We start from the raw sequence: 17046 nt of genomic DNA on the forward strand, positions 1-17046 counted from the left end.
CTGTGCTGACAGCATGAAGCCTGTTTAAGATTCTTTCTCTCCCCCCACCACTGCCCCCCGCATCCATCCTTCCCTCCCTCCCTGTAGTCCTCTCCCCTACTCACACACACTCTCTCAAAATAAACATTAAAAAAAATGTAAAATATGATGTCATATACATAAGATGTGGAGTTTTAGACTGTTCAAACTTTGGTTTGAACTTAAGAGATCACCAATTTAATATAGACTGCTATATAGACAGGATGCATATGTGAACCTCATGGTAATCACAAATCAAAAACCTATCACATACACAAAAAAGAAAGGAATTCAAGCATAATACTAAAGAAAGTCATCAAATTACAAAGAGAGCAAGAAAAGAAGAAAGGAGAAGAATTCTAAAAACAATCAGAAAACAATTAACAAGATGGCAATAAGTACTTATCAATAATTACTTTAAATGTAAATGGACTAAATGTTCTAATCAAAAGACATAGGAGGGGTGCCTGTGGGACTAAGTCTGTTAGGCTTCCAACTCTTGATTTTGGCTCAGGTCATAATCTCACAGTTCATGAAATTGAGCCCTATAGGTCATCATCTCACAGTTCATGAAATTGAGCCCTATGTCAGGTTCTGTGCTGACAGAGTGGAGCCTCCTTGGGATTCTCTGTCTCTTTCTCTCTCCCAAAATAAATAAACAAAAAATTTTTAAAAAGATATAGGGTGAATGAGTTGATTTAAAAAAAAAGATCTTAAAAAAATTTTTTTAACATTTATTTATTATTCAGAAACAGAGCATGAGCATGGGAGGGGCAGAGAGAGGAGGAGCCACAGAATCCGAAGCAGGCTCCAGGCTCTGAGCTGTCAGCACAGAGCTCGACCTGGGGCTGGAACTTATAAACCATCAAGTCATGACCTGAGCTGAAGTCAGATGCTTAACCGACCCAGCCACCCAGTCACCCTCAAAAAAGATACATCTTTTATGCTGCCTACAGAAGACTCACTTCAGATGTACTGACACACACAAAGTTAAGGGAATGAAAAAGATATTCCAGGCAAATGGAAGTGAAAAAAAAAAAACTGCAATAGCAATACTTCTAAAAAAAAAAAATAGACTAACAAGACAAAGAAGGGCATTATATAATGATAAGGGGATCAATCCAACAAGAGGACATAACAGTTATAAACACCTATGCACCGAACATTGGACAACCTCAATACATAAAGCAGGTATTAAAAGACATAAAAGGAGAAATGAACAATAAAATAACAGTAAAGAACTTTAAAACACCACCTAAATCAACGGATTATCCAGACATAAAAAGAGAGAGGAAACAGTGGCTTTGAGTGACACATTAGACCAGATGGACTTAACAGACGTATACAGAACATTCCATCCACAACCAGCAGAATACACATTCATTTCAGGGGCATGGAACAATCTTCAGGATACATCACATTTTGCGCCATAAAACAAGTCTCAATAAATTTAAGAAAACTGAAATCATATCCAACATTTGTTCTTTTCTCTCTCTCTTTCTTTTGGTTTATTTTTGGGAGACAGAGCATGAGCAGGGGAGGGGCAGAGAAGAGGGAGGGAGATACAGAATCCCCAATGCAGGGCTCGAACCCATGAGCTGTGAGACCAGGACCTGAGCTGAAGTTGAATGCTCGGGGCGCCTGGGTGGTCGGTTAAGTGTCCAACTTCAGCTCAGGTCCTGATCTCACACTCCGTGAGTTCGAGCCCCATGTCGGGCTCTGTGCTGACAGCTCAGAGCCTGGAGCCCGCTTCAGATTCTGTGTCCCTATCTCTGCCCCTCCCCTGCTCATGCTCTGTGTCTCTCTGACTCAAAAATAAAAACCTAAAAAAAAAACTCTTAAAAAAAAGTCATTTATTGAAGTTGAATGCTCAACCAACTAAGCCACCCATGCATCCCCCCAACATCTTTTCTGACCACAATAGTATGAAACTAGAAATCAGTTATAAGAAAAAAAAATTGGAATAAACACAACCACATGGAAACTAAATAACCAAAGAGTCAACAAAGAAATCAAAGAGGAAATCCGACAACACCTTGAGACAAATGAAGACGGAAACACAACAGTTCAAAATCTTTGGGATTTAGCAAAAGCAGTTCTAAGAGGGAAGTTTATGGCAATACAAGCCTCTACCTCATGAAACACAAAAATCTCAGTCTAAACTTATACCTAAAGGAACTAGAAAAAGAACAAAACACAAAGCCCAAAGTTGATAGAAAGAAGGAAATAATAAAGATCAGAGTAAGAAATAAAGACTACAAAAATTGATCAGTGAAACTAAGGCCTGTTTCTTTGAAAAGATAAAATTGATAAGCCTTTAGCCAGATACCTCAAGAATAAAAGAAGACTCAAAATCAGAGACGGAATGTTCTAATGGACACCACAGAGAGATAAAGGATTATAAAAGGCTACTACCAAAAATTATACACCAACAAATTGGACAACCTAGAAGAAACGAATAAATTCCTAGAAACATACAATCTTCCGAGACTGAATGAGAAAACAATAGACAATAGACTGATCCCTTGTAATGAAGTTGAATCAACAATCCAAAAACTCACAACAAACAAAAGCTCAGGACCAGATGGCTTCACAGGTGAATTCTACCAAACATTTAAAAAAGAGTAGTAACCTATCCTTCTCAAACTATTCCAAAAATAGAAGAGGAAGTAATGCTTCAAAATTCCTTCTATGAAGCCAGCATTAATTATCCTGATACCAAAACCAGACACACACACACACACACACACACACACACACACACACACACACACAAAGGAAATTACACACCAATATCCCTGAGGAACACAGATGCAAAATCTTCAACAAAATATTATAAAACTGAATTCAACAATACATTAAAAGCACCATTCACCACCAAGTGGGATTTATTTCAGCTATGCAAGGTAGTTCACAAATTATCCACAAATCAAAGTAATACATCACATTAATAAAATGAAGGATAAAAATCATATTATCTTGATACAGAAAAAGTATTTGACAAAATTCAACACCCATTAATTACAAAAACTCTCAACCAAGTGGGTCTAGAGGGAACATACATACCTCAACATAATAAAACCCATCTATACAAACCCACAACTAACATCATACTCCACAGTGAAAAGCTAAAAGCTTTTCCTCTAAGATCAGGAATAAGACAAGGGTGTTGACTGTTACACAACACAATACTGGAATTCCTAGCCACAGCAATGAGACAAGAAAATAAAAGGCGTCCATGTTAGGGGTGCCTGGGTCCTGGGTCCTGACCCTGGGGTCAGGGGATCAAGCCCCATATCAGGCTCCACACTGAGCATGGAGCCTGCTTGGGATTCTGTCTCTTTCTCCCTCTACCCCTCTCCCCTGCTTGTTCTTGCTCTCTCTTAAAAAAAAAAGAAAAGGCATCCAGATTGCGAAGGGAGTACAGCTTTGCAGATGGCATGATACTATATATATAGAAAATCCTAGAAACTCCACCAAAAGAAAACCCATCAGAATAAATAAGTTGCAAGATACAAAATTAATATATAGAAATCTGTTGTGTTTCTATATACCAATAGCAAACTAACAAAAAGGGAAATTAAGAAAACATCCTATTTGCAATTACATCATAAAGAATAAAATATCCAGAAATAAATGTAACCAAGGGGGTGAAAGACCTCTATGCTGAAACAGTAAGACAATGATGAAAGAAACTGAAGATGACACAATTAGATGGACAGTTACACCACACTCAGATTGGAAGAATGTTGTTAAAATGGCCATACTACCCAAGGCAATCTACATATTCAGTGCAATCCCTATCAAAATGCCAACAGTTTTCACAGAAACTAGAAAGTTGTATGGAACCACAAAGGACCTGAATAGCGAAAGCAGTCCTGAGAAAGAACGAAGGTGAAGGTACCACAATCCCAGATTTCAAGATCTACCACAAAGCTACAATAACCAAAACAGTATGATACTGGCACAAAAGCAGACACAAAGATCAACAGAACAGAATGGAGAAACCAGAAATAAAACCACACTTTTATGGTCAATTAACCTATGACACAGTAGGCAATGATATACAATGGGGAAGATAAAATCTTTTCAGTAAACGTGTTAAAACTGGACAGCTACGTGGAAAAGAATGAAACTGGCCTACTTCCTTACACGATACACAAAAATAAACTGAAAATGAATTAAAGACCTAAATATAAGACTTGAAACCGTAAAACCCCTAAACTCCAGGCAGTAAACTCTTTGGTCATGGGCCTTAGCGCTATTTTTTCTGGATCTGTCTACTCAGGCAAGGAAAACAAAAGCAAAAATAAACAAGCGGGACTACATCAAACTAAAAAGCTTTTGCACAGCCAAGGAAATTAAAAAACTCAAAAGGCAACCCCTGGATTCATACAACTCAACGGCAAAAAACAGTCTGATTAAAAAATGGGCAGAGGACCTGTACAGACACTTTTCTGAAGAAGACATGCAGAGGGCCAACAGACACATGAAAAGATGCCCAACATTGCTAACCAGGGAAATGCAAGTCAACACCGTAACGAGATACCACCTCACACCTGTCAGAATGAATGACTAGTATCAAAAAACAGAAGGAGCACATGTTGGCAAGAGTTTGGAGAAGAAGAAAGCCTCAGGCCGTGTCGGTAGGAATGCAAACTGGTGCAGCCACTGTGGAAACAGTATAGACGTTCCTCAAAAAATTAAAAAAAAAAAACCATACAATCCAGTAATCCCACTTCTTGGTATTCATCCAAAGAAAATGAAAACACTAATTGAAAAAGATCTATGCACCCCTGTGTTTACTGTAGCCTTATTTACAAGAACCAAGATATGGAAGCAGCCTAAGTATCATCTACGGATAGATGAATGGTTAAAGAAAATATGGTATATATAGAATGGAATAGTATTGAGCCATAAAAAAGAATGACATCTTGCCATTTGCAGCAACATGGCTGGACCTAGAGGGTATCACGTTACATGAAATAAGTTAGAGAATGACAAATACTATGTGAGGTCGCTTAGATGTAGAGTCTAAAAAACCAAACCAACCGAACAGAATAGAAATAGACTCGAGTATACAGAACTGGTAGCTGCCAGAAGGTGGGGGGTGGGGAGGGAGTCGGAGAATGCGCAGAACAGCGGAAGATTAAGAGTACGCGTTTCCAGTTAAAAGTCACGGGGATGAAAAGAACAGCATAGTCAATGTAGTCAATATTGAAATAACTTTGTATGGTGACAGATGGTAACTACACTTACTGTGGTAAGCATTTCCTAATGCATATATTTGCCAAATCACTATGTTGTACAACTGAAACTAATATAATATTGTAGGTCAAATACATACTTAAATTAAAATTTTAAATTAAAAATCAGTGAAGTAAAACATCCTCTTTCTCCCATGCTGAAATCCAAACTCCTTCCTGTTACGAGTTTTTTTCTTAGCATAATGGAGGGGACGTTTTGGGTGAGAAAACTGCAGAGTTTAAGGGAAGATCTTGCTTCAGTCATGGCTGGATCCAGGTGCTCATGCAATAGCTCTGTTCCCCTCTCTTTTGACTTCATTCCCAACTTTCTCTGCGTCATAGCAAAGGAGTCAGTAGCCACTGGAAACATTCACCACTCTTTCAGCTGATCCCCAAGAAGAGAAAGTTTTGGTTTTGGGTTTATTTATTTATGTTTTTGTTTTGTTTTTTTTACCAAGAGCACCAACCACAGTCCCATGGATGCTTCTAATTGGCCTGGCTTGGGTCACATGCTCACAGGTGGTGGGCAGAGGGAATGAGACATTGTTACTGGCTAGACCTGAGTCACATGCCATCCCCGGGGGGGCATAACCTACTTTCTATCTTGGTTTTCTGGGGGTGGGGGGCAAGGATAACAGCTTTGAGGTATGATTCATATACCATATAATTCACCCATTTAAGATGGACAATTCCCTGATTTTTGCTATATTCACAGAGTTGTGCAACCATCACCACGATCAACTTTAGAACACTGTCATCACCCCCAAAAAGAAACTCCTGCTCATTACCTATCTCCACTGACTCCACCCCCACCCCAGGCAACCACCCCTTTTCTGTCTCTATGAATTTACCCATTCTGGACACTTCATATTAATGGAATCAAGGGCTGTGGTCTTTTGGAACCGGCTTCTTTAACGTTTTCAGGGTTCCTCCGTGTTGTAGTGTGTAACCTTGCTTTTTTTTTTTTTTTTTTCAACGTTTATTTATTTTTGGGACAGAGAGAGACAGAGCATGAACGGGGGAGGGGCAGAGAGAGAGGGAGACACAGAATCGGAAACAGGCTCCAGGCTCCGAGCCATCAGCCCAGAGCCCGACGCGGGGCTCGAACTCACGGACCGCGAGATCGTGACCTGGCTGAAGTCGGACGCTTAACCCACTGCGCCACCCAGGCGCCCCTGTAACCTTGCTTTTTAAGGGCTTCAGTGATGTGCTGGCTCCCGCTTCCCTCAGGCGGCTCTCCCCCTTCCCTGCTGTGTTCCATGTCAGGCACGCAGCGACTCAGACCCTTTGCGTTCAGGTAGGGACCAGGAGCCCATGCAGAATGCACAGACGTACCTGCCCTGGGATCGGGGGCCAGTGTAAGTTACTACTCCGAGTTTCACAGCAAAGCCACCCTTCATCGTGAACAAGTGTTTTTCAAACTGCTTGCTTCCACTGGAATAAACGATTGTGAGTTTTATCTTTGGCGAAAATGGGCCCTGTGTTTTTCTGGGATAATCCCAGCTGCAAACCTTCTGTGCCTCCTGCTCCCACTTGGCCCTCGGTTAAGATGCGGAGCCCCACCCCATCGCTGTGTGCTCCTTCCCTCCAGGAGAGTGAAGAGGAACTCTACTCCTCCTGCCGCCAGCTGCGAAGGCGGCAGGAAGAGCTGAACAACCAGCTGTTCCTGTACGACACACACCAGAATCTGCGCAATGCCAACAGGGATGCCCTCGTGAAAGAGTTCAATGTCAACGAGAACCAGCTCCAGCTGTACCAGGAGAAGTGCAACCGGAGGTAGGCCAGCTGCTCCCCCACCCGCACATCCCCAGGGCATGCGGGGGGGGGGGGGTGTCAGGCTTCAGGAAAGCCCCCTCCCACCCCCACCTTTAGAAATCCCTTTGGGGGTGCCTGGGTGGCTCAGTCAGTTAAGTGGTTAAGCAGTTAAGTGGTGAAGCGTCCCACTTCGGCTCAGATCATGATCTCACGGTTCGTTCGAGCCCCGTGTCGGGCTCTGTGCTGACAGCTCGGGGGATCCTGGAGCCTGCTTCAGATGCTGTGTCTCCCTCTCTCTCCGCCCCTCTCCCGCTCACACGCTCTCATAAAATAAATAGACATTCAAAAAAAGAAAGAAAGGAAGAAAGAAATCCTTGGGTCCCTCGACCCTCCGGATCTTTGCCATATAAATTCACTTATAGTAATTATCTTACGCCTCTGCACCTTCCCTAAGTCACATTGTCACCACTAGGAGGAGACGTCGCTCTAATAGTGAAAATTAACTATGACCACTACCTTCTAAATAAAGAACCTTATGAAGTTCGCACTGTCCACTGGTTCTGCACTGGGGCAGAACCCCACCCCCATCCTCAGGGGAGGCTTCGGGTTGTGCTACAGATGGGCTGGGAGGCAGCCAGGTGTGCCTAGTGTCCTGCAGTGTGCCTGACAGTCCTGCTCAACAGAGAACCATCCAGAAGCAAGTGCCAGGAACAGCCTCTAAGGGGAACCAGCGCACAGACTCCTTCCCCATATTTGTTACTCCACCAGCACTGCGGCCCCAACACAATGCTAGTGAGGAAGGCCAGTTTCAGAGACATTCCTGTCTTGCCGGGAGGCCCCTCTCCCCCTCCTCCCTCTCTCCCCCCAGTCCCCCTCTCCCCGCCTCTCTCCCCCAGTCCCCCCTCCCCTCTCCCCCCTATCCCCCTCTCCCCCTCTCAGCCCTGTTCCATCAGGCCACGGATGCCCTGCAGGGCATGGACAAAGGTTACACTGTTCCACACGTGGCCTGTATCTGAGCCTAACAGATGACTGTGAAATCTGTTTTGTTTCAGGTTAAGAGAGAAGAGAGTTAGCAACAGTAGGTTTTACTCATAGACGCTGGGGCACTCGTGTAAGGGTGTTGTGCCCGCGTGTGCTCACGTGTAGGAGAATGTCCTCTCTTCAGACCCCGGGGACTTGCTAATCTGTGATGTCTCGTCAAGCCTGGAGTCAAGAGGACACTTTTGAAGACCCACCTGGCATGAGCTGGGGTGACTTCCTGCTCCTTTCTTCATCTTGGACAATTTCTTAACTTATATTTTCTATAGAGGATCTTAAAAACGTGTTTGCTCGTTTTTTGGCCTCTCGTGTTCCCAACCTCCTTGAATAAAAGCGGTGAAAATCTTGATCCGTTAGACCTTCTGTGCTCAACCTGTACAGTGAGCAGGACCCTTGTCCAGCCTCTAAGGACCCAAGTAATTGACTTCCGAGGAAGATGAGCCCGATACGTAAGGAACGAACTCATTAGATTCGGAAAAGGATTGTAACTAAAAGGCAAACGGTTCGGCCTTCCCCTGGGCCCCACAAGTGGCCCTCGCCCCGCTGCACCTCTGCCTGGCCTCTCTGCCCCAGGTCAGCTGAGTCAGCTCAGCACCAAAGCCGCAGTGCTCCCGACAGGCCCGCTGCCGTACCGGAGAGGTGGCTGGGGCGTGCGGTCTCTGTTAGTTAGAACGAGCTCCAGTCCGTGGTGGAAACTTGCTTTGGGACTGGCGTTACCGGGGTGGGGGCCCCTTTGATTTAGAAAGTCTGATGGAGAGACCAGAGACCCACTGTAGGCTCGGCCGGCTTCTTACTCACCCCTGCTCTGCCCACTCACCAGCTGGTTGCAGCTCTCCATGGGCTACGGATTTTAACAGGTGATCAGAATTCAGCTCTCTGTGTTGTTCCGCTTTGTGGAGCCACGAGCTAAATCTTAAGCTGTAGGAAACTACAGAAAATCCTACAGTCATCCCCAAAGAGGCAGACCCACCTGGGACACGAGGACACTCCTCTACATCTTGATAGACAATCGAATGATTTGTACAGTGTGATGATTTAATACGGCATTTTAAAGACAAAGATAGTGTCGAGGTGGACAGTATGACTCAGTCAAGTCACAGCTTGGTCAGACTGGGGCGAAAGGTAATTGCAAGAAAGAATAATGTGTCAGGAGAGGACACAGGAGCAGTGAGCCTGGTGGATTTACAGGTTGGAGCTGGGTCCTTGAAGCCCATTCAGGCTCAGCAGGCACGTATTCTTGCTGGGAAGTACATTAAAAGTAGCCAGGCTCTGTCTCATCAAAAGACCCTATGCCTTCATCCCACGAAAGCTTTTCAGCACTTCAGTATACCAAGCACTGTCCCCAAGGTCAGGGCTACAATGTAAAAAAAAAATTTTCTAGAGATGGGGGGAAAGCCATGGTGACTGCTCGCATGGAACATCTCCGTGAGCTCCTCAAAGACATACGTTGTACCTTCCCCGAAGCCAGGAGCATAGGTGACAGCAGTATGAAGGGGCGGGGCGGTTATCTTGCAACATGACCCTGTGATTCCTCCAACCGGAGTTGCCGAATTATTTGGCAGTCAGCAACTGGGCGGAGAATATTCCTGATGGTGGCAAATGGTCCAAGCAACGTTGAATAAAGGTGAGTTGCAAAGGCACTGAGCTCAGTGCTACAGGGAAGGAATTTTCAGACTCTGTAACCTTTCTCCGTTAGCCATTGGCCAGGTGGCCACTGGAGCCTAATTATCGCACCCCTACCCCTACCTCCAGGTCCCTTGTGCCTCCATCATGTCCCCCTTTTTTAGCCCGGGGGTGAGTAAAAGACATAAACCTTTCTACTTCACTCCAGTTTAAAGTCTAGATCCCCTTTCTGCTTAAAATGGCTTTTCTGCTAGTGTCAAAGAAATGAAGACCGGGTGGCCCAGAAGGAAGAAACAAAGCATCTTTTCAGCTGCTGCCGCGTAAAATCCGTACCCAGCCACACCCAGAGAGAGAAAGCAGCCACGTGAAGTGAGGGATATGCTATAAACGATGCTGGGAAGAACTCTTTCCCTCAAACCGTCTCCTCCTAGGCACTACCGTGACTTGGATGCACCGTTAGAGAGCATTTGCTTTGGCTTCCCCATTCCTTCCTTAACAGAGTAACACATAAATCTCACTGAGAGAGGCGATACTAGGATTCTCACAGGAAAGACACAGAGAAGGGAAGGGCACAGGTGACATCACTGCTCTTCCCCTCGTCTGCCCAGATGCCACATAATCTAAGTATAAATTATCCAGCCGAGACTGGGGCTGGCCGGTCATGGAGTCAGTACAGCCAGTGCAGGCTGAGCAGAGCAGCGACAGGGGCATCCGGAGAGACAGCGGCAGCAGGACGGACCCGAACCACGAGTGCGCACGTGTGCCGGCTGTCTGACCATGTCTCTGGGTTTATCGTTTACTTAGAGGGGCAGTTCTGTTGCGTGGAAAGATAAAGGGGGGATATGCTGGTTACATCATTAGAGCTGGGGACGCTCAGGCGGTACGAAGTTAAATCACTTCTCTGCTGCAAAACCTGGATATTCTAGCGTGCACAGTTAAGAGGGGTGTAGAATATCACACTTCCCAAATTAGATCTCCGAGCCCTTTTGCGAAGGGATATCTCATGGGAGCTAGTGCACAGTGCAACACATTTGAGGGCCATCTAGAAGGCAGCCAGCGACAGAATCTAATAATTGATGTACTTTAAATAGTGAAATAAAATCGAAATTTAAGCCCCCAAGGCCAATGGTCTTGACACTGGGCTGGCCTTACCCCCCAAATGTCTACCAAGCTTTCCAAGACATACACAGGCTCAAATAGTTTTAGGGGATCAATTTTCAGATCCTTACCTTCCTATTCTCTTTCTTATGACTCATCTGACTCAGAAGATGTCTTTTTCTCTCCTCACAAAAGAAAACCTCTCTTTCCCCACAGTCTTAAACGGTAGAGCATGACTCAAGGTAGAAAATTCAAAATACGAGTGTTCGGAAAGTGAAAGCCTCTTAACAATAGGGTACAAATCCTTCTGTGATTCGGGTGGCTCTCAATTCTTTCATTTCAATAAATTTAAAGGAACACCCAAGATTTCTTGGGTATTTTCGCATGTAATTCCAAAGTACTTGGAAGAATTCAGTTATCATGCTACCACAAATCCCCTTCTGTTCCCTGTCTCCTTATCTATGCAAAAAAGGATCGCCACGACTTCCATATATAAAATTGGTAAGGGGGAACAGAATGGATATTGTGGCCATTCTAACAAAGGTAACACTCATCTATGCAGGAACGAAATGACTCGGGTGGGGGGCAAAGCTTTCAACATTAAGTGATACATTGCCAATGAAATTTTACTAAGTGTAATAATTTACTAAAATTTGTACGTTGTTTATTGATCAAGTTCAATCCAGAAGAAAGTTTCAAATACACAGAGCCTTATGACTATAGGATATTATCTAACTTTGTTACAAATATGCAAACAACCAACATAAAAGACAGAAATCATTAGGGGAGCCCAGGTGCTCAGTCGGTTAAGCATCCAACTCTTGATCTCAGCTCAGGTCTTGATATCATCAGGGTCACAAGTTCAAGCCCGCATTAGGTTCTGTGCTGGGCATGAAGCCTACTTTTAAAAAAAGTATACGTATGTTTACATGTATATCTCATTAGGCTAAAATGTTGAGGGGCACCTGGGTGGCTCAGTCACTTAAGCGTCCAACTTCAGCTCAGGTCACCATCTCGCTGTCCGTGGGTTCGAGCCCCGTGTCGGGCTCTGGGCTGATGGCTCAGAGCCTGGGGCCTGCTTCCCATTCTGTGTCTCCCTCTCTCTCTGCCCCTCCCCTGTTCATACTCTGTCTCTCTCTGTCTCAAAAATAAGTTCAAAAAAAAAAAACATTGAAAAAAATTTTTTTTAATGTTGAAGAGAAATAGAATAAAAATGCAAATTCAAGGAGTAAAAGGAAAAAGTATGGTGTTTCCTACCGTTAAAAATTGCCTTATTCATGTGATTTTTTTGAACGGGCGACAGTACCTATCAACTACTATATTTAGAGCCTCTAAACTTAGAGGAATGTAACCATTTTATGTAAAGATGCAGTATCTACAATCCATTGGCAACTCAGATCCTTTCCAACTATTTATGATGGACAATTTTAGCCAACAGTGTAGAAATGTGCAGGGGGATACTCAGATTTACAAAATTCACTGGAGAGGTCTCTGAGCCATCAATTTTAAGATGCTTGATCTAAGGCCACTAAATGACACATTGCACTCAGAACGAAGAAGGATGGCTAAAGGGGGCCTAAGTACTTTTAACTTTTAAGTGAATGAAGTTAACTTTGAACTTGGGTGACCGCTAACTTTTTTCAGACAATCCTAAAAAGCCATACCCTGGACAACGGAAAGTTAAATAGATTAAGAAATATGCAGAATGACAAAACTGGCATTTGAAAAACATTTAAAGATTTGTCTCAGGCCCTTTCCTTTCTGAAATATTTTCTGCTCAAAGAGACCCTGCTTCAGTGACCCTGTCTCTCAGAAATTTCCACATTTCTTATTTTCCAGTAGGCTTTTAAAAGCTACATTTGTAAACTTGCTTTTCATTATTAAAGCTTAATTTATTTTTTATATAAACAGGGTGTGCTTGTGTGTACATAAAAAATCATGTGAATGAGTCATGCAAATACTGGCTATTGTTAATGTGAAAATTAAATGGCTATATTGCATTTTTAAAAAATAAAAATTTGGTCTAATTGAATACAGCAATCTGCTCAGGACCTTTTTTTTTCTTTTTTCCTTAATTCTATTCACTTTTCTCCTCCCCTATAATACAGTAAACACTTCAGCCATGAGATAGGTACAATGATCATTTTTTAAAATGTGTTTTTCTAACCTGTTACACTTTTCTCTAGGTTACTGATCTATCTTCCTTACAGCAAAAAATCACTCCATGTAAAAACCCAAGTTTATACAATACATGACCAGTCTTTAATTTGTCAATTTTTGGAAGAATATTTGGTGTTAAAGGGACAATGAGCACCTGTATAAGCACCTGTACTTCTAAACTAAGTGACAGGGCACGTTAGAATTATCAGTCATTCTATTTTCTTGCCAAGGATGCATGGTGCATAGGACACCATGTTGTATATCCTAAGATTGTCCTACTCCCAACCCTTAGCCACTGATTGCATTAGTCACACTCATCCAAAAACTTAAGAACAGCCTATGACAAACCCCTGCATTTTTTTTCTTTTTAAAAGAACTTTTGATTTGGCCTACTTTATTTATTTTTAAAATATAATTTATTGCTAAGCTAGCTAACATACAATGTATACAATGTGCTCTTGGTTTGGGGACTAGATTCCCATGATTCATTGCTTACAGACAACACCCAGTGCTCATCCCAACAAGGGCCCTCCTCAATGCCCATCACCCATGTCCCCCTCTCCCCGCCCCCCATCAACCCTGTTTGTTCTGTGTAAAGAATCTCTTATGGTTTGCTTCCCTCTCTGTTTGAAACTATTTTTTTCCTTTCCCTTCCCTGTCTGCTGTTAACTTTCTCAGATTCCATATGAGTGACACATACAATATCTGTCTTTCTCTGACTTATTTCACTTAGCATAATACCCTCCAGTTCCATCCACATTGTTGCAAATGGCAAGATTTCATTCTTTCTCATTGCCAAGTAGTATTCCATTGTATATATAAACCACATCTTCTTCATCCATTCATCAGGTGATGGACATGTGGGCTCTTCCCATAATTTGGCTATTGTTGAAAGTGCTGCTAGAAACATTGGGGTACATGTGCCCCTAGGAATCAGAACTCCTGTATCCTTTGGATAATTTCCTAGAATTACCCTATGACCCACTACGAGCACTATTTTTAATTTTTTGAGGAACCTCCACACTGTTTTCCAGAGCGGCTACACCAGTTTGCATTCCCACCCACAGTCCAAGAGGGTTCCCGTTTCTCCACATCCTCTCCAACATCTACAGTTTCCTGATTTAGCTACTCTGACCGGCGTGAGGTGGTATCTCAGTGTGGTTTTGATTTGTATTTCCTTGATGAGGAGTGACGTTGAGCATCATTTCATGTGCCTGTTGGCCATCTGGATGTCTTCTTTGGAAAAGGGTCTATTCATGTCTTCTGCCCATTTCTTCAATGGATTATTTGTTGGTTTTTCTTTTGCTGCGTCCCAAAGGGTTTGGGCTTTTTCTGCATCTATTGACAGGATCAAATGCTGGTTTAGGCTGTTGTGTTTTCATTGTCATTTGATTCCATATGTTTTTTAATTTCTTCTTTAACTGCCTGGTTGACCCATTCATTCTTTAGCAGGATGTTCTTTAACCTCCATGCATTTGGAGGCTTTACAAAATTTTTCTTGATTTCTGGTTGGTTTCAAGTTTCACAGCATTGTGATCTGAAAATATGCATGGTATGACCTTAATTCTTTTATATTTATTGAGGGCTGTTTTGCAACTTAGTTATGTGATCTATTTTTGAGATTGTTCCATGTGCACTCGAGAAGAATGTGTATTCTGCTGCTTTTGGATGAAAAGTTCTGAATATATCTGTCAAGTCCATCTGGTCCGGTGTATCATTCAAGGCCATTGTTTCTTTATTGATTTTCTGCCTAGATGATCTGTCCATTGCTGTGAGTATTAAATTCTCCTACAATTACTGTATTGTTATCAGTAAGATTGCTTATGTTTGTGATTAGTTGATTTATATATTTGGGTTCTTTCAAGTCGGGGCATAAACATTTACAACTGTTAGTTCTTCTTGATAGATAGACCCCTTAATTATGATATAATGCCCTTCTTCATCTCTTGTTACAGTCTTTGGTTTAAAATCTCATTTGATATAAGTATGGCTGCTCCAGCTTTCTTTTGACATCTAGTAGCATGATAGATGGTTCTGCATCCCCTCACTTTCAATCTGCAGGGGTTCTCAGGTCTAACATGAGTCTCTTGTTGACAGCATATAGATGGATCTTGGTTTTCTATCCATTCTGATACCCTGTGTCTTTTGGTTGGAGCATTTAGTCCATTTTCATTCAGAGTGATTATTGAACGATACGGATTTAGGGTCATTGTGTTATCTGTAGGTTTCATTCTTTCTCGTGCTTGTGGTGATGTCTCTGGTCCCTTGCAGGGTTCCACTCACAGAGTCCCCCTTAGGATCTCCTGCAGGGCTGGTTTAGTGGTCATGAACTCCTTGACTTTTTGTTTGTCTGGGAAAACCCTTCTCTCTCCTTCTATTCTGAATGACAGCCTTGCTGGATAAGGGATTCTTGGCTGCGTATTTTTCCTGTTCAGCACATTGACTATTTCTTGCCACTCCCTTCTGGACTGCCAACTTTCAGTGGACAGGTCTGCTACTACCCTTATGTGTCTCCCTTGTAAGTTAAGGCCCGTTTGTCCCTAGCTGCTTTCACAATTCTCTCTTTACCTTTGTATTTTGCCAGTTTCACTATGATATGTCATGGTGTTGGCCTGTTTGTGTTGACTGTGAAGGGAGTTCTCTGTGCCTCCTGGTATTGGCACACTTCAGAAACAAGGGGCCATAAGGACAGACAAGGTCTCTGCCCTCGTGAATCTTAATTCTAGTGGAGGAAGACATCAAACAAACTAATAAGTAGATAAGGTAACATCAGCACGGCAAGACTTTGATGGCATGATTTTACTGGGCCCCAGTCCAGAGTAAGTCCCACAACCCTGATTCATCACTCCTGAGGCCGTTAAACAAGCTAGAAATTGGTTCTGTCTCCATTTTTTTCTGTTCTCAGATCTGTGGCCCAGAGAGGTTTTTCTCTTGTACAAAAACAGTGCTACACTTCCACAGCCTCTCTTTCTCTTCCTTTTGTCTCTCCACGGAAGAGGACCCCCCCCCCAGAGCCTATGCCACACATTTTATCTCTCCCAGTTTGCAATCCCACACCTATGGCCCACCAAGTTGTCCCCGTGGGCCCCTGGAGATGTTTCTGTCACTCTGCAGCCCAGATTCCTGGAATTCTAATACTCAATATTGCTGTGTCTGAGGGACGAGGGAACTTCAGGCCCCCTCCTTCTCCACTGTGATGACTCCTCCCCTCCACTGCACTTAGAAGATGAACAAGGAGGGGCGCCTGAGTGGCTCGGTTGGTTAAGCGTCCGACTTCAGCTCAGGTCATGATCTCACAGTGCGTGAGTTCGAGCCCCGCGTCGGGCTCTGTGCCAACAGCTCAGAGCCCGGAGCCCGCTTCGGATTCTGTGTCTCCCTCTGTCTGCCCCTCCACTGCTTGCACTCTGTGTCTCGCATTGTCTCAAAAATAAATAAACATTAAAAAAAGTCTTTAGAAGATGAACAAGGAGTAGCAAAAAGCAAAGTCAAAAAACTGCTAACGTATCTTTTGTTGATAGAACTCTCCTAAAAATATAAAATGAACACATGGCAAAAATCTATCTAACTCATAAATTAACAAGGAAACCAGTGTTGCTACCGATTCTAAGAATTCAAAGAACGATACAGACATAGGCTATCAGATGGCCAGGTCACCTGACTCCACACTTCGCACTGCAGCTCAGATGAATGTTGTCCACAGCCGTGCAAATTACGTCCAGTGGAGATTCAAGTGCTCACTGCCTATGGATATCAACCAGTTTTTCCAGGTTTGTATCAATTAAGCAAGTTTATTTAGCACCACCAATGGACATGAAACCTGACCCGCCCACCTTATACCACACACAAAAATCAAGTCTAATTAAGACGATAGATGAAAATGTGAAGCTTAAGAGGAGCCCGGGTGGCTTGTTCGGTTGAGCATCAGACTCTCGATTTCAGCTCAGGTCCTGATCTCACAGTTCATGGGACGGAGCCCCGAATCGGGCTCTGCACTGACAGTGCAGGGCCTACGAGGGATTCTCTCTCTCCTTCTCTCTGCCCTTCCCCTGCTTGAGTGCTCTCTCTCTCTCTAAGTAAATAAACTTAAAAAAAAGGTACAAGATAAAAC

General features: G+C 43.2%; 1 protein-coding gene across 3 annotated transcripts in view; it reads left to right on the forward strand.

The window, feature by feature from the left end:
• Window positions 1-8406, forward strand: part of PLCG2 (phospholipase C gamma 2) — a 152937-nt gene extending 144531 nt beyond the window's left edge. For 2 of the 3 annotated variants that reach the window (XM_047078825.1, XM_047078828.1), the window contains exons 32-33: window positions 6856-7040; window positions 8072-8406. In XM_047078825.1, the coding sequence (XP_046934781.1) occupies window positions 6856-7040; window positions 8072-8114 (228 nt within the window). In that variant the 3' untranslated portion in view covers window positions 8115-8406. The other variant, XM_047078826.1, reaches the window with a different exon arrangement.
• Window positions 8407-17046: the final 8640 nt, after the last annotated feature.

Source organism: Lynx rufus, unplaced genomic scaffold, assembly GCF_022079265.1.
Source record: "Lynx rufus isolate CCGP_SWC_20201006 ecotype Redwood Valley unplaced genomic scaffold, mLynRuf1.p SCAF_16, whole genome shotgun sequence".
Taxonomy (NCBI): Eukaryota; Metazoa; Chordata; class Mammalia; order Carnivora; family Felidae; genus Lynx; species Lynx rufus.